This window comes from Corythoichthys intestinalis, chromosome 11 (genome assembly GCF_030265065.1).
Source record: "Corythoichthys intestinalis isolate RoL2023-P3 chromosome 11, ASM3026506v1, whole genome shotgun sequence".
NCBI classification, from domain to species: Eukaryota; Metazoa; Chordata; class Actinopteri; order Syngnathiformes; family Syngnathidae; genus Corythoichthys; species Corythoichthys intestinalis.
Window position 1 is genome coordinate 36006066 of NC_080405.1, and position 27983 is coordinate 36034048.

General features: G+C 37.3%; 1 protein-coding gene across 1 annotated transcript; it reads right to left on the bottom strand.

Moving 5' to 3' along the window:
* Positions 1-166: 166 nt before the first annotated feature.
* sncb (synuclein, beta) lies at positions 167-25515 on the bottom strand. The gene is made up of 6 exons (XM_057851236.1): positions 25347-25515; positions 24425-24558; positions 15668-15697; positions 15426-15511; positions 7853-7939; positions 167-945 (listed from the first exon to the last, which is right to left on the bottom strand). The coding sequence occupies exons 2-6, from the start codon at positions 24543-24545 to the stop codon at positions 916-918; spliced, it is 354 nt and encodes a 117-aa protein (XP_057707219.1). The 5' UTR covers positions 24546-24558; positions 25347-25515; the 3' UTR covers positions 167-915.
* Between the last annotated feature and the right edge of the window lie 2468 nt (positions 25516-27983).

Genomic DNA, 27983 nt, shown 5'->3' on the forward strand with positions numbered 1-27983 from the left:
CTGGCATCCTGGCAGTGTTGCCAAGAGCTTTCACAGCAAATTCTAAACATCCTGACCCAGAGCAAGCAAAAAAAAAGCAAAAAAAAAAAAAGACAATCCTGTTGTGACACCGGAACAATACATCAACTATCTAATGAGGAATTAAAAGTTATCAACTATGACAACATTTTCATTTCTCACTTTTTATTTACAGAGGATTTGCATGTTTGGCTTAACACAAACCTTTTTATTGACAAGTCCTGCATTTTAAAGCACATTTTTGATATGACAACCATTATGATTTCAAGACATAATATCGTAACTTTAAGTTGTTAAAATCGTCAGTACACACAAACACACCCACATACAAACATGTATACTTTCCATGTCCAACAGATAGTTTACTGGAATGATTTCACGAGCAACTAGAAAGATACAAAGTAAAAAATAAACTCAAAAAAATCTTACTTCAAAAACATTCAAAAAAATTCCCAAAGGAAACAAACAGGCATTGTCGACACTTAAAAGAGGATATTGTATTAATATCTGCTTGCAACTTAGACTTTTTTCTGTTCCCAATGTCTCATTGGAAGTTGATGAACATCTATTACACATTTCTAAATACATATACACACAAAATACACATTCACAAGCCCTGCTTCTGGTCTCATTTCATTGGGAGGGAATCAAGGAAATGAGACAGTGAGGGACAGTCCTACATCTCAATAATTACCGACACCCAACACATTACGTTAAGAACATTTACAATATATAATCATAAAAGATTTCTTTTCTTGAAGGAAGAACATTTTTCAGTGGGGATTCTTGTCTTTTTGTAGGTTTTTTCAAACAGGAGAATAATTGGAATAGTATTTGTCCTTTATTATTATAAATAATGTTGTGCTGCTGGTTGAATAGTGGCTCGCACTGATGCTTTTATGCTTCTGGCTCGTAGTCTTGACTCTCCTGTGGGGTGAGCAAACATTCACATTTAATTACATGAAGATGTTAGATAAGGGGCGGACAAACTTTTGTGCTCAAGGGCCACATTTGTGTTTTAAATTGGACAGCTGGGCCAAGTCATCCATAGACGGGGTCGGCGGGGTTCGTCATGCGAATATGTGAAACAGTTTATTTTTGTAAGAATGTCTTTTTTGTCTTTTCTCCTATTTCAGGGTCTATCGTAAATTTAACTAATTGGTTATATGTATGTATGTATGTATGTATGTATGTATGTATGTATGTATGTATGTGTGTATGTGTGTATATGTATATATATATGTGTGTGTATTAAAAAAATATTATATATATATATATAGTATATATACATACACATAGTATATACTGTATATATATACATAGCGGAAAACACAGACAAAACTGAAAAAGCAGTTTCTGCTCTTGCATTCCTCTTTAAAATGTATTTTAAACCAAAATAACTGTTGTTTTAGAACAATAGAATAACAATAGAACAATATGTCTGTATGCTGCCATAGCAGATTCATGGCACATTAAGCCCCCAAACTATTTTTAAAATGTCCGTTTTACCCTGGAAACCCCCATTTACAGATGTCGCGCAACCGCTTTTGTTTCAACACAGCCATAAAACGAAGGTAATTAATTATATTTATTATTCAAAATGTCTGTCATTTTTAGCTTAGAATCACTAATTGATGTCTAATATTTTGTTTAAAAAAAAAAAAAAAAACTACTTTAAAAATTATTCACTCGCATATTTTAAACTTTAAAAAAAAAAAAAAAAAAAGTCACGGATATCAACCTCGTAATTATCGCTTAATTGTATTTTTTTGTTCCTGTCGCATTTTATCTGATATGTAAGATGACAAATAATCTATCCAAACAAAGAAAAATTGAAAAAAAAAAAAGTTTAAAAGGGTAAATATATGAAAAAGAAAATCTGGACCACTCCTTGATATCTGCGATTTCTGCATCGTGACCCGTGTTATATTACCAAGTTTCACCCATAAAGTAAAAAAAAATCCAGCTGTGTCCATTCTCGGTTGTGTCTTGACACTCAGTGATACATGCTACATGGAGTTTTGGGATCGAAACAAGGTAAGTACGCGATAATAAAGTCATGGCGCCTTTAATTCTGCTATTTCATGCTCTCACATTTTATTTTTTTTAAATGCCCTCCTGTTCAAAATTTTTCTTCCCCCGCAAAATTGAGATTTTAAGCTTTCCAATAATGTATCACACATGCATATAGGACAATTTTGCATATATATACATATCATATACATGTATATCGCAAAAGTGAGTACAACCCTCGCATTTCTGCAGATATTTAAGTATATCTTTTCATGGGACAACACTGACAAAATGACACTTTGACACAATGAAAAGTACTCTGTGCGCAGCTTATATATGAGAGTTAATTTATTTTCCCCTCGAAATAACTCAACATATAGCCATTAACATCCAAACCCCTGGCAAAAAAAGTGAGTACACCCCTTAGAAACTACGTACATCCCTAAATGTCCAAGTTAAGTACTGCTTGTCATTTTCCCTCCAAAATGTCATGTTACTCATTACAGGAGTGCTGTCAGCATTGCTGCAGACATTGAAGAGGTGGGGCTCAGACCATACGCCGCACTCTACATCAAATTGGTGTGCATGGCTGTCACCTCAGGAGGAAGCCTCCTCTGAAGACGGTACACAAGACAGCCTGCAAACAGTTTGCTGAAGACATGTCAACAAAGCATATGGATTACTGGAACCATGTCTTATGGTCTGATGAGACGGGCGGGCTTTCCACCTTTCCACCTCTTCAATCTCTGAGCAATGCTGACAGTATTATTGTAACGGGTCACATGACAATTTGGAGGAAAAATGACAAGCAGAACTCAATTTGGATATTTAGGAATGTGTGTAGTTTCTAAGGGGTGTACTCACTTTTGTTGCCAGGGGTTTAGATATTAATGGCTATATTTTGAGTAATTTTGAGGGGAAAATAAATAAACACTATTACATATGCTGCACACAGACCACTTTTCATTGTGTCAAAGTGTCATTTTGTCAGTGTTGTCCCATGAAAAGATACACTTAAATATCTGCAGAAATGCGAGGGGTGTACTCACTTTTGTGATACACTGTATATATACGAAGTTAATTCATCCCAGGACCTTGTTTGTATGTTGAAATGGTTGTATGCCGAGCAGGATTTTCTCATAAGAATACATTATGACTGTATTAATTCGTTCCACAGCCCGAAAACTTACACTAAATCCTTTATAAATACAGTACTGCTGGCACTATTACAAATCACAATTACACATAGCAAAGCAAATAATTTGTAGATAAAAATCTGAATAATAATAAAACAATAATAATAATTCCTGCATTAATGTAATTGGGTTCGAATGTGGCTGACGTGTTTTGCATGCAGTACCTGAACTCACCGCGTGGCTGACGTGACAGAGTGAGAAAGGTGCGGTAGAGATTTTACTTTCTTTTTTAATGTTTTGTTGTTGGCGTCAACTGCGGAGAACAGTAGGCTTGTTGTGTTGCACAAATTCTGAAATAAATGATTAAAAACCTGACAAAGCTGGCGATTTCTTTGGCAATGTTACCACAATAATAATTGTCACCTTAACTTATAAATACTGGCGAACGGATCTCGAAGGAGGACCTTCGAGGAGGACCTTCGAGATCATAAACATTCTACGGCCGTAATGTCAAGCCAGTGCGCACACTATGCTCATATTTTTCTATCATTTCCATCTTCATTTTAATTGTATGCATCACCTTTTTCCTTTGTTCACTACCTGCACTAACCTAGTTGGAACCCTGTTGATTTCTCATACAAGAAAATCGGCCGTGCGTCCGTCTTGCGGCAAAACAAAGAAACTGCGGCACCATAGGCGGAGTTTGACTTTTGGGGCAGGGGGGGCACAACATGTTGATGACCCCAAAACGCAGTGTCAGCAATAAAATTAACTTACAATAATATTCAAAATAATAAGTTGACAATGAGCATTTTTTGTTTCCCATCATTCTTGAGGGGAATTCTAAATCAGGCTGCTTAGGCAATACTTTTTGGCAAGATCGTCATCCATAGAATTTGGTGCGCCCGCCGGTGTCGTGCCAATGTAGTTACCCCAGTCAAAAATTATATCCCCTGGGCGGAGCCATATGGCGGGAAAAAAAACACTGGCTTAAAAAAAAAGTTGCTTCAATCAAAATATATATTTTCAACCAAAGAAAGTCGCTTCAATCAAAAAAAAAAAAAAAAAAAGTGTTTGAATGCAAAAATAAATTTGAAACTCAAAAAACTAAGAAAAAAAAATACATGTGAAAGCCTTTTTTTCTTCAATTAATTTTTATTTTCTTTTCTTTTTCTTTTTGATTGAAGTCAAGTTATTTTTTTGACTGAAGCAACTTTTTGATTGAAGTAATGTTGATTCTTGTTTGGGCCACATTTTGGCAAGGACATTTATCTCTTTATTATTCAATCAAAAAATAAGTCGCTTAAAAAAATATAGATTTTCAAAGTGAAAAATCACTTCAATCAAAAAAAGAAAAATTTCAATCATAGAAAAAAGTTTTTGAATGCGGAAAAATATTTGAGATCGAAAAATTTGCATTTGAACACTTAAATTTTCTTTGAAAAAGATTTCTTTGATTGAAGCAATCCTTTTTGTGTTTGGGCCATATTATGATTAGGACATTTGTGTCTAATTCATTCAAGGGCTGTCAAACGATTAAAATTTTTAATCGAGTTAATTACAGCTTAAAAATTAATTAATCGTAATTAATCGCAATTAATCGCAATTCAAACCATCTATAAAATATGCCATATTTTTCTGTAAATTATTTTTGGAATGGAAAGACAAGACAAGACAAGATGGATATATACATTCAACATACGGTACATAAGGACTGTATTTGTTTATTATAACAATAAATCAACACGATGGCATTAACATTATTAACATTCTGTTAAAGCGATCCATGGATAGAAAGACTTGTAGTTCTTAAAAGAAAAATTTTAGTACAATTTATAGAAATTTTATATTAAAACCCCTCTTAATGTTTTCGTTTTAATGAAATTTGTAAAATTTTCAATCAAAAAATAAACCAGTAGCCCGCCATTGTTGATGTCAATAATTACTTACACAATGCTCATGGATGGCTGAAGCCTATAAAATCAGTCGCACCCAAGCGCCAGCAGAGGGCGGCAAAACTCCATAAAACACAATTAACAAGTGGTGTTTCACTGTACCGTCATTTAAATCTGTCTGAGCGGGTAATCTGCGTTAATAGCGTCAAATATTTTAACGTGATTAATTAAAAAAATTAATTAACGCCCGTTAACGCGATAATTTTACAGCCCTAATACATATATACATATAAATATATATATAAATATATAAATGAATTATATGCAAAGCAAATGACTGTCTAAAGTGCTCGAAAAATTATTTTGACCCATTGTAAAAATGTTTTTTGTCCATTTCATTTATTTTTGTTGCAGTTTTATTGCTTTACAACTTTTATATATACTGTATATAGGAAAGTCAATTACATGCAATGACACTAGTCGGCCAGCATTTTAAGGGGGGTGGGGGGGGGGGCGCTTATGTGCGGCGCTGTCATAAATCGTCATATTTCGAGCATGTCGTCGGATGTAAAAACAAATTGTGAGTCAAATTTTACATCGAATGTCTAAAAGATACTGAGGTACCACTGTAAATAAAACATTTTCCTAAATCATTTAAATGTAACGTAGTAAAAAATAGGCTGTAACATCTATTTTTAACTGAAAATACCATGATTTAAAGGGAAAAAAACTGCAAGTGTGTATTCAAATAAGTATTACAGGATTTAAAAAAAAAAAAAAAATTACTATGCTGACAATGTGGTTTATAGTATGACCTTCCCTGTATTAGATTCTTTTGTGTATGACGATTGACGAAGAAACATTTCCTTAATCACATGCAATTTGAGGTGATTCCAATGTATTATTGTTGTATTTTTTGTGACATAAAACTGTTTTGTTTTGAAATGTGGCCTTTGTAAAGACTACCTATTTAAAATAAATCGTGTTCGAAACAATTGCTGTGGCTCAGCATATCAATCTCTAGGATGACGTCAACACACAAGTTGTACTTAGTTCAATGTGCCTGTAGAGGGCAGTAACAGGCTATACAAGAGCGTCAAGGACGAGTCGTGATCTCATCCCAAGCATTTTATAATTACACACGCCTCCTCACATTATGACAACATTAAATTCCAGTTTCTACAAATTTGTCATACTCCTTGGTCATTTGATGTCTTCATTCAAATCAACATAGAGGGGCTTCCATGAATCAAGGTAGGGAATTGTGAATGGAAATGATCCCCGCGCCAGTTACAGCAATGCAGGCAGACCCTGACGTTACCCACAATGCACTATGGCAGGGGACGTCATCGCCACACCCATTAAGACCATGGCGTGTGCACTGTTGAGCGTAGAGGGATGGGGGAGGGGAAGAAGATGCAGGAGTAAAAATAGGAGAACATGGATGGAATGAGCATGAGCAGCTGTCTGGCATAAATGAGAAATATGAAAAATATATTTTTTTGTCTGACCTATGTGGCAATGAGTGGTAAGAAAGTGAAATGAAAACATTACAAAATAAGATTTAACCCTTTGAGACGTATAATTAATTTTGACTGGGAGGGTTGGCAGCGATCAGTCACTTACTCGCTGGTACTGAAAAATGTGCATTGATAGCCAGTCCTCCCGGTTTAAATGAATTGGGTGTCTATTGTTGTCAGGGGCGGGCAGGCAATGCGTATAAATACTTTGACATTTAAATAATAATACAAAACACCTTTCAGTGTGTTATTGGGGACCATAACCAAAGTGTATTTCTGTTTTTATTAATTTCAATTTTATTACTTTTGTTTTATTATCATTTTATTAATTTAATATTTTTATTTATTCATGAAAAATATTTAAAAATAATGAGTGCTACTGAAAAAAAAAAAAAAAAAAAACAAGTGGACATCACATTGTGGGTCATATAGGCCACAATAATGGCCTAATGACCCAAAATGTGATGTACACTTTTGCGGACGCCAGGTCTTTATGGTGTTAACTTTTTTTCAACAACCAAAAATATTCAATTGCCCTATAAAGTGTTAAAGGGAAGATGACCATGAATATTTTAATTCAAGAAAAGGAAGAAAAATCAAAAGGAACTTAAAAAATGTCAACCAAAATTGCAATTAATACCCTATAATCTAGTGTTTTAATATTGTAGCGAGTAGAACATTTGTGTAAAAAATGCCAATCATTTAAGTGCTTTTAAGGTTTTCAAAATTTGTGGTTCCTGTTTCCCTAATTGCTAACATTTTCCCAAAAATTACTATTTCAATCACACAAAACACTGTCGTTTTACCTACGGTATTCTGTAATCAATCTAGTATCACACAAAACAAGAGCTGCAGTAAAACATTTGGCCTTTTAAGAGCCAATGTTCACTTTGCATTGACAGAAGCAATATAACAAGACTGCACATCCATCTTGCAATGATGGAGTGAGTCATCCTCAGGGGGTGTTTATATTACTGTATTCCTAAATGAGCTCACTAAAACAAAAACCTTTCAGTATGATTGTAATCAACACTCAACTCGGAAAGCGCAAATCAAAACTGCATTGTTTACAAAGGCGGAATTTGTAATGCAGCCCTTGTTTCAATGCATGTGCATGGGAAGCTGACAAAACTGGCACGCCTCCCATCTACAGCAATTAAATAGACTAATCACTGATTGTAAAACAAAATATTTTAGTGTTTTAAATAGCATGCGAACATAAAAACATGGGACATCAGACATGTGTGAATGTGTGGTGAAAACGGATCACCTGCTGGGTGTCATCATATGTCTCTCCTTCTGGCTCCAGCATTCCCTCTGACTGGCCCTCCATAGCCTCCTGCCCGTATTCCTCAGGCTGAGAGAACACGGAGACAAAACAGATATGTAGGTTTAAAATTCCTGAAATGACTATATGTGAACATACCAGTCAGATTTGAAGAATTGCACCTGCAAAATCTACCTTAATCTAATCAGGTGTTTACCAATGTCTGAAAAAAACCCTGCAATTCATTGTGTTTTTTATGTTTGTGGATATGTCAGTGTTGTTTTCGTCAACAATTACTTTAATGAAAATATTTCGTCAACAAAGTTTTTTTCATGATGATGACGAGACGACAATGAGCTAAAAACCTGTCTTGGGAGATTAAAACATAAAAAGATGTATGCCACTTTTCGTCTGACGAGATGAGAACGTGACGAAAACATGCAATAGTTTCCGTCACGTGTTACAATGTGTGACATTTTATGTGTGGTTAGCCTCCATCGTAGCAGTGTTTGGTTGTGTCACTCGTGTGACGTGCTGCCCCCACCCCACCAGTGTCCTCTCCAGTCTCCAGGCTTGCACACACAGTAAAATTTGTTTTCTTATCTTGGCCAGAGAGAAAATGCTATGTTGCTTTAGCCTTTAAAGGTCTGTGCTGAGTGATCATCACACACTAAATGTAACTCATCACCTTAGCATAGCATTCAAAAACGTTTTTTAAATTCAGTTCGTGGGTAGAATGAACTGAAAATAATGTACTGTTTTTGTGTTGAGTGTGTATTATCACCAAGTTGCGTTGTCTTTACACTACAATATATACTCGTCTGTCAATGTTCATTCGAAATAGTTGGAAACATTTATTTATTTATTTTTAGAGCAACATTTTTTAATTTTACTGACAAAAGCATTTATAGTAAATGTTGACTAAAACTAGAGAAAATTAGTTTTGAGTTTTCGTCAACAAAGACTAGTTAAAGACAGACACATTTTGAGATGACTAAAATATGACTAAGACTAATATGTATTGTCGTCCAAAAGACTAAGACGAAAATTAAAATGCCGAAAACAACACTGGTGTATATACAGTGCCTTGCAAAAGTATTCGGCCCCCTTGAACCTTGCAACCTTTCGCCACATTTCAGGTTTCAAACATAAAGATATAAAATTTTAATTTTTTGTCAAGAATCAACAACAAGTGGGACACAATCGTGAAGTGGAACAAAATTTATTGGATAATTTAAACTTTTTTAACAAATAAAAAACTGAAAAGTGGGGCGTGCAATATTATTCGGCCCCCTTGCGTTAATACTTTGTAGCGCCACCTTTTGCTCCAATTACGGCTGCAAGTCGCTTGGGGTATGTTTCTATCAGTTTTGCACATCGAGAGACTGACATTCTTGCCCATTCTTCCTAGCAAAACAGCTCGAGCTCAGTGAGGTTGGATGGAGAGTGTTTGTGAACAACAGTCTTCAGCTCTTTCCACAGATTCTCGATTGGATTCAGGTCTGGACTTTGACTTGGCCATTCTAACACCTGGATACGTTTATTTTTGAACCATTCCATTGTAGATTTGGCTTTATGTTTTGGATCATTGTCCTGTTGGAAGATAAATCTCCGTCCCAGTCTCAGGTCTTGTGCAGATACCAACAGGTTTTCTTCCAGAATGTTCCTGTATTTGGCTGCATCCATCTTCCCGTCAATTTTAACCATCTTCCCTGTCCCTGCTGAAGTAAAGCAGGCCCAAACCATGATGCTGCCACCACCATGTTTGACAGTGGGGATGGTGTGTTCAGGGTGATGAGCTGTGTTGCTTTTCCGCCAAACATATCGTTTTGCATTGTGGCCAAAAAGTTCAATTTTGGTTTCATCTGACCAGAGCACCTTCTTCCACATGTTTGGTGTGTCTCCCAGGTGGCTTGTGGCAAACTTTAAACGAGACTTTTTATGGATATCTTTGAGAAATGGCTTTCTTCTTGCCACTCTTCCATAAAGGCCAGATTTGTGCAGTGTACGACTGATTGTTGTCCTATGGACAGACTCTCCCACCTCAGCTGTAGATCTCTGCAGTTCATCCAGAGTGACCATTGGCCTCTTGGCTGCATCTCTGATCAGTTTTCTCCTTGTTTGAGAAGAAAGTTTGGAAGGACGGCCGGGTCTTGGTTGGTTTTTTATTTGTTAAAAAAGTTCAAATTATCCAATAAATGTTGTTCCACTTCACGATTGTGTCCCACTTGTTGTTGATTCTTGACAAAAAAATTTCATATCTTTATGTTTGAAGCCTGAAATGTGGCGAAAGGTTGCAAGGTTCAAGGGGGCCGAATACTTTTGCAAGGCACTGTATGTATGTAATTGGAAGCTGTGCGTATCCAGAGTTGAGAGTACATTGTTCCACTACAGTGAAAAGAGACGAGTCATTGGCTAAAGGCTGGGTTTATCCTGCCCATTGGACACTCTGCGTCTCTGGGGGTCTATGGGCAGTGAGTGGGGCTTGGCTTGCCGGGACGCTCTGGTTCTCTGCATGATGATTGGATGATACAGTATGTCTGAGGCTGGATCCTTTTTTGAGTGACAGCAAATCAGTGATCTTGTTTTTTAATTTTCATTCCATTGTTTTGAGTTGAACAAGAGACTTTAATAATCAACCTAGTGACACTTGCTTTGTTAAAAACGGCAAGCAAAAAAAAAATCGAGCTTATTTCTGGTGGGTTTTTTTTATTGTAGCTGCTTGTGTTTGAGACTTGACTGCAGGCACTCTTGTTTCTTTCCTTACCGAGCAGCGGGTGCCGCTGAGCACCTCCACCGTCAACAAAGCACTCACAGGCGGACACACTTTGAGCTTCCCCTTATTGAAAAACCAGCATCCACCCCTGGTATGTATATATATATATATATACATACAGTATGCGTATGTATTATATATGCATTTATGTATGTATGTATGTATGTATGAATGAATGTATTATGCATGTATTTATGGATGTTTGTATGTATGCATGTAGTACTGTATGTAGTAACGATTAATCGATTAACTCGTGAATTCGATTAGAAAAAAAGATTCGAATTAAAATTGGCTGCTTCGAGTATTCGTTTAATGAAAGTGGTGTTGCAATGGTTTATTTTGAAAGTGTTTGCCTTTAGTTTTATTATGTGGGTGGATACACTGCCCTCGAGTCTGCCTCATTTCACATGGCTAAATCAAGCTGCTCCCTGTTAAGACCAACATAAGCTAAGTTTTTTTTTTTTAGCTAATGTTTTTTTTTAATGCATTCGTAATTTAGCTTATAGGTATATTTAGCTATTTTTTGTGGGAATATGTGTCTGAACCATTTGTTAAAAGCATTGTTAAAAAAATGTTACCATTTTATAGCATTTAAGCTAGCGGACTTTTTGCTATTTAGGTTAGACAATTGTTCTTTTGTTGTACGTAGATCCTTATTTATTTATTTTTTTATACTGTTTGATGCTCAGCTCGGGTATTTTAATTTTTCATGTTCCTTATCCGATTACTCAATTATTCGAACTAACAACTTCATCGATTAATCGACTACTAAAATAATCGATAGCTGCAGCCCCATATGTACTGTATGTATGAATGTATGTACTGTATGTATGAATGTATGTACTGTATGTATGTATGTATGTCCGTACTATGTATGGGTGCGTGGGTGGATGGATGTAGCCACATAGCATTGACTATTTTCTTACTCTTAAGTTTGCTCATGGCTAATATGCAACAATGAGACCTGAATACAAAGCTTGTGGGTCATCATTCTTATTTTTAAACCTCCACTAATCAAGTCAATTAGGTCAGAGAAGAGACCATAATCCTATGGGCTCAGTCTTGCTGTAAGAGAAACCACCATAGAGAGTCCCTCTTATTTGGCACAACGTCAGCTTCTAATGATCTCTCGAAGAAAACCTTGTGGTCTTCGACTAACAGGCATGAATGATTTCAATGAAGATTGTAAGCGACATTTGGCCAGGGCTTAGAAATAAGCAGTGGTGTTGCTCTGAAAGATTTATGAACAAACTAGCAAGATTCACTATCTTAGGGAAGCAGTGAAGAGAGTCCAACTGTGAGGATGAAGGCTTAGAGAACGTTGCGGAGCTCTGTTCCACTCACAGACTGCCAGAGCCAGACAACATGTCAACATTTGACAGCGCGTATCCATGAGAAGGTTATTTAGGGTGAACAGCACGATTCTGAAAATGAATTGATTTCATAATAGGTCAGTAAAATGGGGAAAAATGCACAAGGCCTTTGGAATGTTATAAATTGTTTATAAAAATGTAGTGAGCTTCATTAAAATCATAAGGTAATCAAAGGACTCAGCTTTAAGCAAAATTATACAAGCTATTACGTTTTCACATTTGTATTGAAAAAGAATACAATACAACAATATTCAATATTCATTGCATGTCTGCTGTGAAACACTTAAAATGTCACACTCCATCTCCATCTTTAAGAAAAAACTCAAAACTCATCTCCTAGCAATGTATATATAATATGCTGATTATTTGAATAACACTACTGGTGTCTCTTACCAAATCCAATGTAGCCAAAATTTTGAAATTGTCCACAGTTAATTGTGTGTGTGCCTGCGTGTGTGTGTATGTGTGTGTTGTCTAACTGGGCCCCTGCTAAAAGCTTTGAATAGCTTCTTTGGAGTGTCCTATTCGCCCATCTTAACATGTGAACTGCTAGCGTATGATTATGTACTGTATTTGATGATGTGCGAATAAACTGAAACTGACTGACTGACAAAAAAAAATAGCATGCCGATATATTAAAAAAAAAATCAAAATGTGAAGCATGGTGGAGGGATTATCATGATACTGGTTTGCTTTGCTGCCTCAGGGCACGGATGGACTGCTATCACCAATGGAAAAATTCATTTACAAGGTCCGCATAATATGATACCTAACCGTTGAAGCTCAACAGAGGATGATTGTTGAAACAGGACAATGATCCAAAAACCACTGAAACAGTTCAACAACAGAATACATATTCTGGAGTGCACCAGTGAAAGCTCTGACTTCAATGTGATTTGGATGCTGTAGTGTGACTGCAATAGAGGTATTCACACCAGTTATAAGGAGGAATGGTTAAAATTCATCCTGAATGTTGTGTATGTCTGGTCTGCTTATACAAGAGCAGTTTGTTTGAAGTTTTTGGTGGCAACGGAGGTTCGATTTGTTGTCTTCTTTCACTTTTCCTTCCCAGCCCCTTTATTACCATGTATTAATGAACATAATTGAAATCTAATAAATTTAAAAGGGTTGACATACTTTTCTTCCATTGTATGAAAGTTACCCCCATTTAAAATAAGACAATAATGAGAACATATTGTATGGGGAAATAATAATACAGAGGCTGTGGGTGTTTATTTACTCAGGCTTCATTCTATATAATGTCTTATCTTCTAGACACTATGCGGTTGTGTTTGTTCCACATGAAATAAATAGAGTCTAAAAGTTCTCCGCCCAACTCTTCTCTTTTCATCCTTGTTAGTCGTGCTCATTTTCTCTGGAGACCATAGGTCTTTCTTATCTTTATTTCTTTTTGGCAAAATAATTAGCTTTTATCCTGCAAAGCTGAGCACTTTTTCTTTAAACTTTAGGATGGCTTCAAATGCTTTGTCTGCTGCGCAAGTAGTTTGGTAAATCTTTTACTGTGGGATATACTATTCACAGTCAAAACGATAAAAAATACTTGGCTGTAGTACCTGTTTTCGTCAATGTCTATTTAAGGTGACACATTTATTCGAGGGGGCAAGGCACCAGATACAGTGGGGCACATAAGTATTTAGTCAACCGCCAATTGTGCAAGTTCTCCCACTTGAAAACATTAGAGAGGCCTGTAATTGTCAACATGGGTAAGTCTCAACCATGAGAGACAGAATGTGAAAAAAGTCCCAGAAAATCATATTGTTTGATTTTTAAAGAATGTATTTGCAAATCATGGTGGAAAATAAGTATTTGGTCAACACAAAAAGTTCATCTTAATACTTTGTTATGTACCCTTTGTTGGTAATAACGGAGGCGAAACGTCTTCTGTAACTCTTCACAAGCTTTTCACACACTGTTGCTGGTATTTTGGCCCATTCCTTCATGCAGATCTCCTATAGAGCAGTGATGTTTCGGGGCTGTCGTTGGGCAACATGGACTTTCAACTCCCTCCACAGATTTTCTATGGGGTTGAGATCTGGAGACTGGCTAGGCCACTCCAGGACCTTGAAATGCTTCTTACGAAGCCACTCCTTTGTTGCCCTGGCTGTGTGTTTGGGATCATTGTCATGCTGAAAGACCCAGCCATGTCTCAACGTCAATGCCCTTGCTGATGGAAGGAGATTTTCACTCAAAATCTCTCTATACATGGCCCCATTCATTCTTTCCTTTACACAGATCAGTACTTTGGGTCCCTTTGCAGAAAAACAGCCCCAAAGCATAATGTTTTCACCCCCATGCCTCACGGTGGGTATGGTGTTCTTCGGATGCAATTCAGTATTCTTTCTCCTCCAAACACGAGAACCTGTGTTTCTACCAAAATGTTCTATTTTGGTTTCATCTGACCATAACACATTCTCCCAGTCCTCTTCTGGATCATCCAAATGCTCTCTAGTGAACCGCAGAAGGGCCTGGACGTGTACTGGCTTCAGCAGGGGGACACGTCTGGCAGTGCAGGATTTGAATCCCTGGCGGCGCATTGTGTTACTGATAGTAGCCTTTGTTACTGTGGTCCCAGCTTTTTGTAGGTCATTCACTAGGTCCCCGCGTGTGGTTCTGGGATTTTTGCTCACCGTTCTTGTTATCATTTTGACACCACGGGGTGAGATCTTGCATGGAGCCCCAGATCAAGGGAGATTATCAGTGGTCTTGTATGTCTTCCATTTTGTAATAATTGCTCCCACAGTTGATTTCTTGACACAAACTGTTTTACCTATTGCAGATTCAGTCTTCCCAGCCTGGTGCAGGTGTACAATTTTGTCTCTGGTGTCCTTCAACAGCTCTTTGGTCTTGGCCATAGTGGAGTTTGGAGTGTGACTGACTGAGGTGGTGGACAGGTGTCTTTTATACCGATAATGAGTTAAAACAGGTGCCATTAATACAGGTAAGGTGTGGAGCCTCGTTACACCTTGTTAGACCTCGTTAGAAGAAGTTAGACCTCTTTGACAGCCAGAAATCTTGCTTGTTTGTAGGTGACCACTTATTTTCCACTATAATTTGGAAATAAATTCTTTAAAAATCAAACAATGTGATTTTCTGTTTTTTTTTTTCCACATTCTGTCTCTCATGGTTGAGGTTTACCCATGTTGACAATTACGGGCCTCTCTAATCTTTTTAAGTAGGAGAACTTGCACAATTGGTGGTTGACTAAATACTTATTTGCCCCACTGTAATTGATTGGGGCGTTTACAATTCTGTTCTGCTGAGTGGTCAGTTTAAGGAAGAACACAGAGTACAAATTAATTGCCTTGATAAGACACTTTCAAGGGTCGGGTTCATATTTCAAAATAGAAATTGCAATTCAATCGGATATATGACGTTGGCTTTAATTTTTAAAAATTTGGATACTTACATTTATGTCAGATGGGAATTCATCCTTCTTGATGAGGCCAGTGGCGGCAGCAATGTTCTCCATCGCTCCAGTGGTCTTCTCAGCCACTACAAAGAGTCACACATACAATGTTTATCTGGATTATTTTAAAGTTAAAGTTGATGGTTTCCAGTGCCACATGTTTCAAACCTCAACATTAACAAAATATTGCGTGATTAACTCAAACGACAGCAACTGGAATAACATAAGAAAAGAGAACTCACCTGTTCCCACGCTGTCTTTGGCCTTGTTACCTAGTTTAAAAAAAGAAAAATAATAAGATTTACATACAAAAACATTGGTAACATTTAATACAAGCAATGAAATTACCCAATTTAACTGTCAAGGAGTCATGTTTAAAACACTTTTACAATATCTTAACCTTCAACAGTAGCAGTTTGAAAAATGTTTCTAAATGCCAGAGTGAGGTGTACAACTGTTTTAGGATTTAGGCCATTTGCCTGTCATCGGAGGGCCCATTAAACTCTAGATTACAAACATTAAAATCCTCCTGGGCTTCTTTCTGGACAATTCTTCCTGACTGCACTGGAAAAAAAGTCGTAGAATATATGTGAAAGGCATGCTTGATTTATAACGTTGCCATTTGCAACATTACCACAACGCAATTACTCAATGTCCTAGAGAAATTGGAGGACTACAAAAATGGGACAGAACACTTTGAGTCATGTAAAGTGATATATTGCCTGGTCCTTTTGTCCAAAAATGACATCAGCTCATCTTCAACCAGGCAGTTGTCTCCTGATATATGAGAGTGAATGATGTTTTGTCTAGCAACAACTGGGTCGGACACTGTATGCAAATTTTATCACTTCATATTTATCATTTTATATTTTTAGTTCCTCACAATGTGGCTACTTTCTGGAAACATCAGCATCATCAGATCTGTGAGAGGTTAAACTAAAATCAAGTCTGCAGCGGCCCGATGCTTACTCATCGAACGGAATTTCGTTGCATCTGTTGTCATCTTGTGAGAGCTGGTGTCAATGACAAATAAAATCTCTGAATCTGAATCTGAATCTAAAAACATTTTAGGCAAACAGCAAACAATACTGTACTGTATGTGTCGAAGATATGGCCAACTAAAACAATGTTATTAGTTTCTAAAATGAGATAGATAAAACAGATTAACATATTATTAACTGTTAAGTATCCTCTTATCGGGGCGGAATTAATTACGAACGAGGCAAGATCGAGCACACAACATGACTGGGAAAAAAAATTGTGGGGATACTGTATATTCAGTTCAGTTTGTCAGTTTGCCATCATCCAGAGAGGAAAGTTGACCAATGGGACCAAAATAAAAATAAAAATAAAATTAAATTAAATAAAAAAAAAAGATTAGGGCTGCAGCTATCCATTATTTTAGTAGTCGATTAATCGATGAACTAGTTAGTTCGAATCATCGAATAATCGGATATGGAACATAAAAAATTAAAATACCCGAACTGAGCCTCAAACGGTATGAAAAAATAAATAAATGAGGAACTAAGTACAACAAAAGAACAACTGGCTAACTTACATAGCAATAGACCGCTAGCTTAATTGCTATAAAATGCTAACTTTTTCTTTTTTCTTTTCTATTAACAAATGGTTTAAACACATATTCCCACAAAAAATGGCTAAACATACTGTACCTATAAATTCAAATATGGATGCATAAAAAAAACACTAGCTCAAACGAAAACGTAGCTTATTTTGGCCTTAACAGGGAGCAGCTGGACTCAGCCATGTGAAATAAGTTATGTCATATTCATTTTTTCCAATAGAGAGCAGTGTAACAACCCAAATCAATAAAACTAAATGCACTTTCAAAACAAACCATTGCAACACCACTTTAATCAAACGAATACTCAAAGCAGGAAAATTTAATTTGAATCTTTTTTCTAAACGAATTACTTAAACGATTAATCGTTGCGGCATTAAAACAAATAAATCGAATATTAATCCATTAGTGATTCCTTCAGTCGATTAATTCAGTTGAATGCCAATCCCATGTTTACATTACTTTTTGTTTGGAATTTAGTTCAAGTAATCAATTTTCATAAATGCTTTTTCATTATAGCCTGCCAAATAATTTCAAACATGTGTATAGTATATGAAACAGCCATCAGTAAAGAAAAATAGACAGTTCTTAAACTGTCTTAGTGAGGTGGTAAAACCTTATTACAACTATTGGCAGCTGTTTAGGGTTGTTATATCCTTGTAATCATGAGCTGTGTGTCAAAGTACTGGGCCATGTCATGATTAGTTTCATTGATATTTAAAGACTCCCACAAAGCTCACATCTCAAAACTCGCCACAGCTCTGAAGGCACCAGGGAGCAATTTATTTAAGAGATGTAATCAACTTTACAGTTGCTTAAAATACAACTACAGTATTGTTCATTGTCTGACCTTTTTACAGCTCTCATCCATCTGCACTTGGCTCTGCTGAGCTACAGTATTTGGCCCATGTACCGCGTGCCCAGTGTCCCTGAATCTGATCTCACATCTACATGCATTATTGCTCCCTGAGGACCATTAAAAGTCAGCAAAGGAGACCAAATGATGAAGCTTTCTACAAACGACAGCCTCAGAGCAAACCTAAATCAAGGAAATGCATCGATGTGAAAACAACAACATAGCAGAGTGCCCTGAAAGAAATGCTAGTTCAGGTCCACAAATGATGACTATCCCTAGAGACGGAAAGTTCTAATGTGTTTTATGAGTTGGAAGTTGCCTGAAAAACATAATCCAAATGAAGATTAGTAGTGGCGGTGTAGACCTGAACTTCATCAGACCAAGACCTCTTTGTAAATATTTAGTTTACCCAAATAATGTTACCAAAACAGTAAAAACTCTCATGCTCTGAAACAATAGTGTTTTACTCAACTACATGGTGAGGTGACAGTGCTGAATTGATAATTTACCCACCGTGCACATGATACTGATCCACACAGTAGTCATAAATACTGGTTAAAATCAAACCAAATATTTTGTTCTCCTGTATTGTGTAGGTTCCTATAACTGCAATAAAAGCACAATCTGTTCACACCCACGCTTTCTAATCTATGAGGAGAACATGGCGGCACCCACAAACGGCTAAATTTAAACATGCTACACTAAAATAGATAATGCAATGCATAGATTACTGCTGCATGGTATTAGAAAAAGAAGTGAAATGCGATTTTCTCCCTTTTTATGAAGAAGTGCTTGAATTTTGTAATAGTTATCTATTCGTTACTGTTGATTATAAAATAATGGAAAAGGGTCGACTCAAAGTTTTTTTTCTATTGAGAAGTGAGTATGCATGTAATCATACAATACAGTATTTTGTGGGCCTTGAAAGATCACTCAAAGTCCTCTCAAACAGAAGTGCCCAATACATCGATCGTGAGTGACTGATAGATCTGAAAGACAGTATCTGTCGATCGCCTCCTTCAGGGTCACAACACATGTAGCAGATTGAATCTTGTCTGTTCCCCAATATGACATAGTGAGGCATTTTGGACTTGAACACTATGACACAAACTACTACACTTCTGGCCAAAAGTACTGGCACCCCTACAATTCTGTCAGATAATGCTAATTTTTTCCCATGGTAGTAATATCTCCATTTATTTTGCTTGCAATGAAAAAACACAAAAGAGAATGGGGAAAAAAATTAAATCATTAGCATTTTACACAAAACTCCCAAAATGACAAATTATTGGCACCCTTTGAAAAATCATGCTTCTCTAATTTATGTAAATAACAGCACCTGTTACTTGCCTTTGGCACATAACAGGTGGTGGCAATAACTAAATCACACTTGCAGCCAGTTAAAATAGATTAAAGTTGACTCCACCTCTGTCCTGTGTCTTTGTGTATACCACATTGCGCATGGAGAAAAGAAAGAAGACCAAAGAACTGTCTGAGGACTTGAGAAGCAACATTGTGAGGAAGCATGGGCAATCTCAAGGCTACAAGTTCATCTCCAAAGACCTGAATGTTCCTGGGTCTACCGTGCACAGTGTCGTCAATAAGTGTAAAGCCCATGGCACTGTGGCAAACCTCCCTAGATGTGGAGAGAAAAGAAAAATTGATGAGAGATTTCAACGAAAGACTGTGCGGATGGTGGATGAAGAACCTCGACTAACATCCAAACAAGTTCAGGCTATCCTGCAGTCCGAGGGTACAACAGTGTCGACCCGTACTATCTGTTGGCATATGAATGAAAAGGGACTCTCTGGTAGGATACTCAGGAAGACCCCACTTCTGACCCAGAGACATAAAAAAGCCAGGCAAGAGTTTGCCCATACTTACCTGAGAAAGCCAAAAACGTTTTAGAAGGATGTTCTCTGATCAGATGAGACAAAAGTAGAGCTTTTTGGGAAAAGGCATCAAGATAGAGTTTACACGGGGAAAAAAATGAGGCCTTCTAAGGAAACATGCCTCTGGCACTGGAGTGCTTGACCGTGTGCATGGCATTATGAAATCTGAAGACTACCAAAAAATTTTGCAGCATAATGTAGGGCCCAGTGTGAGAAAGCTGGGTCTCCCTTAGAGGTTCTGGGTCTTCCAGCAGGACAATGACCCAAAACACACTTCAAAAAGCACTAGAAAATGGTTTGAGAGAAAGCACTGGAGACTTCTGAAGTAGCAAGCAATGAGTCCAGACCTGAATCTAGTAGAACACCTGTGGAGAGATTTGAAAATGGCAGTTTGGAGAAGGCACCCATTAAATCTCAGAGACCTGGAGCAGTTTGCCAAAGAAGAATGGTCTAAAATTCCAGTAGAGCATTGTAATAAACTCATTGATGGATACCGGAAGCGGTTGTTCGCTATTGTTCGTTATCTTGTCTAAAATTTGTGCTACCAAGTTTTAGGCTGAGGGTGGCAATAGTTTTGTTCGGCCCATTTTTAGAGTGTAAAATTATAATTTTTTTTTTTCTTTCTCTTTTGTACTTTTTTATTGCAACCAAAAAAATGAAGATATTACTACCAAAACATTTGTAATTGCAATCATTTTCTGGGAGAAATTGAGCATTATCTGACAGAATTACAGGAGTGCCAATACTTTTGGCCAGCAGTGTAAAAGGGGTACAACAGCAAAAGGTGAAAATTCAGTGCATTTACAGGGGTAAATAAGTATTTAGTCAACCACTAATTGTGCAAGTTCTCCCACTTGAAAATATTAGAGAGGCCTGTAATTGTCAACATGGTTAAACCTCAACCATGAGAGACAGAATGTGGGGGGAAAAAAAACAGAAAATCACATTGTTTGATTTTTAAAGAATTTATTTGCAAATCTTTGTGGAAAATAAGTATTTGGTCAGTACCGAAAGTTCATCTCAATACTTTGTTATGTACCCTTTGTTGGCAATAACGGAGGCCAAACGTTTTCTGTAACTCTTCACAAGCTTTTCATACACTGTTGCTGGTATTTTGGCCCATTCCTCCATGCAGATCTCCTCTAGAGCAGTGGTGATGTTTTGGGGCTGTCGTTGGGCAACACGGACTTTCAACTCCCTCCGCTGATTTTCTATGGGGTTGAGACCTGGAGACTTGCTAGGCCACTCCAGGACCTTGAAATGCTTCTTACGAAGCCACTCCTTTGTTGCCCTGGCTGTGTGTTTAGGATCATTTTCATCCTGAGAGACCCAGCCACGTCTCATCTTCAATGTCCTTGCTGATGGAAGGAGATTTTCACTCAAAATCTCTCGATACATGGCCCCATTCATTCTTTCCTTTACACAGATCAGTTGTCCTGGTCCCTTTGCAGAAAAACAGCCCCAAAGCATGATGTTTTCACCCCCATGCTTCACCGTTGGTATGGTGCAATTCAGTATTCTTTTCCCTCCAAATAAGAGAACCTGTGTTTCTACCAAAAAGTTCTATTTTGGTTTCATCTGACCATTACAAATTCTCCCAGTCCTCTTCTGGATCATCCAAATGCTCTCTAGCGAACTGCAGACGGGCCTGGACTTGTACTTTCTTCAGCAGGGGGACACATCTGGCAATGCAGGATTTGAGTCCCTGGCGGCGCATTGTGTTACTGATAGTAGCCTTTGTTACTGTGGTCCCATCTCTCTGTAGGTCATTCACTAGGTCCCCCCGTGTGGTTCTGGGATTTATGCTCACCGTTCTTGTTATCATTTTGACGCCACGGGGTGATAAGGGAGTTGAAAGTCTGTGTTGCCCAACGACAGCCACAAAACATCACTCCTCTAGAGGAGATCTGCATGGAGGAATGGGCCAAAATACCAGCAACAGTGTGTGAAAAGCTTGTGAAGTTACAGAAAACATTTGGCCTCCGTTATTGCCAACAAATGGTACATAACAAAGTATTGAGATGAACTTTTGGTATAGACCAAATACTTATTTTCCACCGTGATTTGCAAATAAATTCTTTAAAAATCAAACTGTGATTTTCTGTTTTTTTTCTCCCCACATTCTGTCTCTCATGGTTGAGGTTTACTCATGTTGACAATTACAGGACTCTCTAATATTTTCAAGTGGGACAACTTGCACAATTAGTGGTTGAATAAATACTTATTTGCCCCACTGTAGTGCAAGTCATCAGGGCAAGGCAATGGCCAAAATATTCTTGATTGTTGTGTGCCAAAGGGTTCATTGTGCCAAACTACAGTACTTTTTTGTGTATCCAAAGGTGAGTAATTTATTGTATCTTTTTTCAGCGATATTCAGTTTACAGTAATATATTACAGTAAATACTGTATAAGGCCAAGGCACCCTCGTGCAGTGTTTCTGTCCTAGAGCATGAGCAGCACATGGAATGCAGAAGCATGGACACGCTATAGATATGCTGTGTTCCAACCACAAACAAATATGAGTGTGGACAACGCAAAAATGAACCTGCATGCATTTTTCCTGCCACATGACTTGTTTGGTGTTCATAATGAGTGACAAGTACATAGTAATTGGATTTCAGCTAAGATCTCATTGCAGGTACATCTGACAACTTCTGTTATGTCAACTGAAAATGCAACTGCATGTGTGTAAGTGACCATATCAGTAGTGACAAGCATCAGAATTTCACACAGACACTGTAAAATGACACTTGGGGCCTTCCAAGAAAAAGAAAGAAAAAATTCAGCAACTCCTGAAAGTATCCAGTTAAGGATTTGACCAAAATTAAGAGGGGAAACTAGTTTTTGCCAAGTCGCACAGCTATGTAGAGATTCATCTACAGTTATGCACACTTCGCTAGGACGCTCTGCAGACTAAATTAGCACCTATAACATTAACTCCAGAAGTGTTTTGCGTTTGTATCAAAGTTTCATGGACAGTAAAATGGTTTATGATGATTACTCTGGCTGTGATGACTGTCAGTTTATGACTGTACTTATACTATGATATTTACAAATGAAACATTCCATAAAATATAGCAAAACCCAGGTGGCAAAAAAACTCCTCGAGACTCATGTTGATTTTATTCATTATTATTACCCAATCATGAAATTACCTTGCTCATTGGCTTTGCCTGTAATCAAGTGCTCAGACATGTGGCACGTGCTGCAAAACCCCAACCCCAACCCCCACCACACCCAACCCTCCTTGTAGCTCTGTCAAGTGAGCCGAGAGGCCATAAGAATATTCAGAGTACCAAATCATCCACAGTACAAATACTCCTCACCACATTGCACTACTCTTACACATAAGCGGCTTTTAAGGGGGGGGCAGGGGGTCCAGGTCCCCCTGGTGGCTGAAAAGTGTCATTGCATGTAACTGTCTTTCCTATATATATATATATAAGTTGAAAAGCAATAAAACGGAATGAAATGAACAAAAAAATATATTTTTATAATGGGTCAAAATTATTTTTCGAAAAGATCATGCGACTAGCAACTTAGACGGTCGTTTGCCTTGCATATAATTTTCAAAAAACCCCAAAAATTAGGGGAGGGCAATTTTATTTTTCAAAATGATTTTTTTATTTGATTGAAGCAACTTTTTGGGGGGATTGAATGATTTAGACACAAATGCCCTACCCATAATATGGCCCAAACACAAAACAACTTTTTCAATGAAAAATTAAGTTTTCAAATGCAAATTTTTCAATTTCAAATATTTTTTCGCATTCAAAAACTTTTTTAATGATTGAAAATTTTCTTTTTTTTGATTGAAGTGATTTTTCTTTTTGAAAATATTTTTTGAAGCAAGTAATTTTTTGATTGAATAATAAAGACAAAAATGTCCTTGCCAAAATGTTGCACAAATCACAAATCAACATTACTTCAATCAAAAAGTTGCTTCAATCAATCAAAAAAAAAAAACAAAAAAAAAAAACTTCAATTAAAAAGCAAAAAAAAAAAATAAAAATCAAAGAAAAATAGCTTTCACGTGTATTTTTTGAGTTTGAAATTTATTTTTGCATTCAAACACATTTTTTTTTATTGAAGCGACTTTGTCTGGGGTTGAAAATATATATTTCGATTGAAGCAACTTTTTTTTGTGTTTTTTTTCAAGCAACTTTTTTTCAGCCTGATTTAGAATTCCCCTCAAGAATGATGGGAAACAAACAAACAAGCAAGCAAAAAAAACGCTCATTGTCAACTTATTATTATAAATATTCTTGTAAGTTAATTTTATTGCTGACACTGCGTTTCGGGGTCATGTTGCATGTTGTGCTCCCCCTGCCCCAAAAGTCAAACTCCGCCTATGCTCTTACAACTACTGAGGCTGGTGTTATTTAGTAGCTGGTTGTTAAAATGGCCTCCATAATTAATGACACATTTCATCGACCTGCATAAATTAAACACATGCATTGATCATTTATCTGGCTGAATGAATAATGGAATAAATGTGCTAGTAAGAACACTGCCAGTGGAGCCATTTTTTACATGAAAATATGAATATTAATCCAATAAGTAGAACAATACATAGTGTGGTCAATTGTTGTTGGTCACACAGTGCAGTGGGTATATGAATTTTCTTACAACGGATTCCAATGCCAGGTAAGATTTGGGATCATCTTACCTACAAACATAACTCCTTCTTTAGTCTTCTCAGCAGCCACAGCAACACCTTCCTTGGTTTTTTCTGCAGCCACAGCCACACCCTCCTTGGCTTTTGACAAACCCTTCATTAACACGTCCATCTTGGCGGAGCAACTATGGGCAATGAAACACGTGTGTGGTCAATCAACGTGCATAACATGCAAAGTGTCTCATGCAAAACAATATGTCATTGAGAATGTTACATAATACTCAATTTACATACAGTATATTAATATAGAAAGCAGTGTGTCCATCAGTGTTTGTGAAATGGGAGCTTCACCGCCCCCTGTGGTGGATCCTAACAGCTGCAGTCCGGCACACAGGCTTGAAGGAATAAACCCACTGTACTGTTCACTCATGCATTCAAGCCAGTCCCTTTTCAACATCCTCCTCCATGCATAAAATATTCAAAAGCGAAAAGATTTCAACGAAATGGTTAATTGTGTAAGGGGTCATTAATTATTGCTTACTTGTAATGCTACGCTCACTATGTGGGAAGGTGCCTGCCTGGCAAAAAAAAACGGGCCTTTTTTTTTTTTTTTTTTTTTTAATGTGGGACTGCACAGCATATTCATGGAGGTGGCATTTATTGCTGGGGGATGGGAGCACTGCCATATCTACATACATAACAGTATTAAAACATTACTCCCTCTAAAAATGGAAAAAATAAAATAAATCGGACGCCATCGCGTATTGCATTCGATGACGTATACCAATTTACTGAGAGATTTATTTTGATAGCGTTTCTGGAAACGACAAAAAGCAAGACATCTGTTTCGAAAAGCAGTCGATTGTAAGCGCTGAGTACTAACCTTGCACACGATGTCGTCAAAAGATTGCAACTACACACGCCGAGAAATAACACTTCAAAGCCAATTAACGAATATCAAATGTGTCCTTACCTATTTACAGACAGCCTCGACTTGTCCCTTCGTGATTATGTCGTGCGGTCGAGAGCAACTATGGTTTTTAAGAACGGAGATAGCTTGCAATGATCACTCCTGTGGGCCTTCCTCACGATGATCTCCACCAACAGTGCGGCTGAGACCGTCACGTACCCCTTCGTTTCTCCCCTCCCCTCTTCTTGCGCGCCTCCACCCCCATCATCAGCCACCTCCACTATATTGATCACCCCCGAGCTCGATTTCACTACTACAATCTACAATAAAGTAAAAATGTGAACAGATCATTATCTGATCACTACTTATGAAAAGAAGCAATTACTATGTCTACTCGGGCATGATTTCTACATGAACACCTTGAAACAATTGTGCTGGAAATGCTGCACAGTTCACTGGGGATTCATTCAAAAATGTGTAATACATAATCTCTATGTATTTTCTCACGATGAGGAATCATGGAAGCCAGCATCACATCATGCATCTGCATTATTGAATCATTTTATTAATATTAAGAATGCATTGCATGATGACTTTTTGCACCGCATGATGACTAAAACAAATAAACAAGTAAACAAGCAAACAAACAAACAAACAAACATACAAACACACAACATTAAACTACATTTTTCGAACAGATTACTAAACACTTTTTTTCTGTAGCTTTTGCCCCACTATTATCTGTAGTATTCATGTGTGTACTCGTGGTGAGGAGTCAGTGGTGTCAGTGGCTTTGTGACCTTCAGGGAGATCTGTTTAACCCTTTATAGGGCAAGTGACTATTTTGGAAATTTTAAAAAAATTGCTTCACAAAGACCCGGCGTTCACATATGTGGACATCACATTTTGGGTCATGTAGGCCACAAAATTAACATTTGGTATAGTAACAACACTTGTGGTACTTGTAGGCTACAATAACGTACCGCACAAATGCTATTTTTTAGACCGTGACGTCGCCATCGTAACGCGAAAGTTGGACATTGTAGACACGCCCTCGCATACAATCCATGTTATTTCTGTTTGTTTTCTCCGGTAATCTTTCAAAAAAGAACATGCCGATCAAACCCTGCTGCTATGGAACTTAGAAACGACTCTAGACATCAAAACATGTGAAGGATGTTTTCTTCATACGTTTCCCGAAACCAAAAACTCGGAGGAAAAAATGTGAAGAATTGATCAACTTGCGTGGACGTCCAAAAGATCAGGTTAATGCCAGCACGGTGAAGCCATTCAGATTTCATATGCAGTAAGTTTGTTGGGGGACATGGTCCTACAGAGGACGAAGAGGTCAGCCATTTTGATATTTTTACTTATTTTTTTGTGTGTTGTTTTGCCATGCTGCTTCTGTCTGACAATGAATGACCTGATAAAAATTAATACGGTATCTGACTGCCTCTGTTATGTTTTCTGATGTAAAAAAAAACAACTTTAACAACTACTTCGCGGTTTTTACACTTAGAACAGTGGGTTCTGGTACCCATTAACCGTGAAAAATGAGGGATCACTGTATTTTGTATTAATAATATGGTTTAACCCCTTAATGCCTGCAATACGAAGCAACTGTCAGAGAATCACAAAATTTGAAAAATAAGGTCTTAATGAAACCTTTTTTCAAATTTGTAAAAATAAAAATATGTGTAATAAGCGCTCTAATATCTATAACCCTTGCTAAATCCTGTTTTTTTCTTTCTCATGAAACCTGCAGATGCATGAGTTGACGTGTATCCGTTTTTTTTTGAGGAAAGATATTTCAAAATTCTGAATTAGTCTCAAAATCATGAAATTCTAAGTGTATCAAATGTGATACATTTGGCAAGAAGGGGTTAAAATATATATTTAAAAAACATAAAATTAGAATAAAAAAATATTGTAAATAAAAATACAAAATACAATAGCATTAATAACAAAAAACTCTTTTTGTTTTTAATGAGAAAAAAATAGACAAAACACTTTTAAATACATTGAGAATAATTGCACTTTAGAGTCTGTAGTTAAACAAATGTAAAAGTGCAGGAGAAAAAAAAAACTACACTTAAAATAAATAAGAGTATACTTACCATTAACTCATTACCTACGACAGACGTCCAATTCATTAAAACTGTGAGTGTCGGTGAGTGTTCATGCTTCAGTGCCACTGATGTCACAAGACGTCCAATCCATTTTGATTGGGAGGTTCTGGCAGCGATTGCCATCCCTCCCAATCAATATGGATTGGACGTCTAGCGCAGTCAATGGCAGCCAATGAATTAAACGAGTGCCCCATAAAGGTTTAAAGACCGCAAGCACAAAGAGAAAGCAGCTAACACACATAGGGGGGCTCAATGCTAGTAGTAGTAACACTATACTGTACGGTCTTATTTTACCCCCAACCCTTCTCGTCTCTGACGTTGGTAGAGTGACGCAGTCCTCTGTGTCATGGGCGAAAGCTTGCGAATTCCTCCCTCATACTCCCCCCAGGTTGAAGGAAACCCCATGCTATCTCCTTGAACTATCCCCCTCTCTTCCCCTCTAATGGACCACAATACGCAAATAGGAATCGTGTGACCGCCATGTTGGCCTACATTCGAGTAATGCAGGCAAATGACGGTGTGAAGAAGAACACTCATTTCACACGGAAGCCGTTAATGTTGTCTTGTTTTA

Coding starts and splice junctions, on each gene's coding strand:
- sncb (XM_057851236.1), bottom strand. CDS start 24,545: ATGGACGTGTTAATGAAGGGTTTGTCAAAAGCCAAGGAGGGTGTGGCT. Junction 7,940..15,425: donor AATTCCCATCTGACATAAAT/GTAAGTATCCAA, acceptor GTGTTCTCTCAG/CCTGAGGAATACGGGCAGGA. Junction 946..7,852: donor CATATGATGACACCCAGCAG/GTGATCCGTTTT, acceptor CTCACCCCACAG/GAGAGTCAAGACTACGAGCC.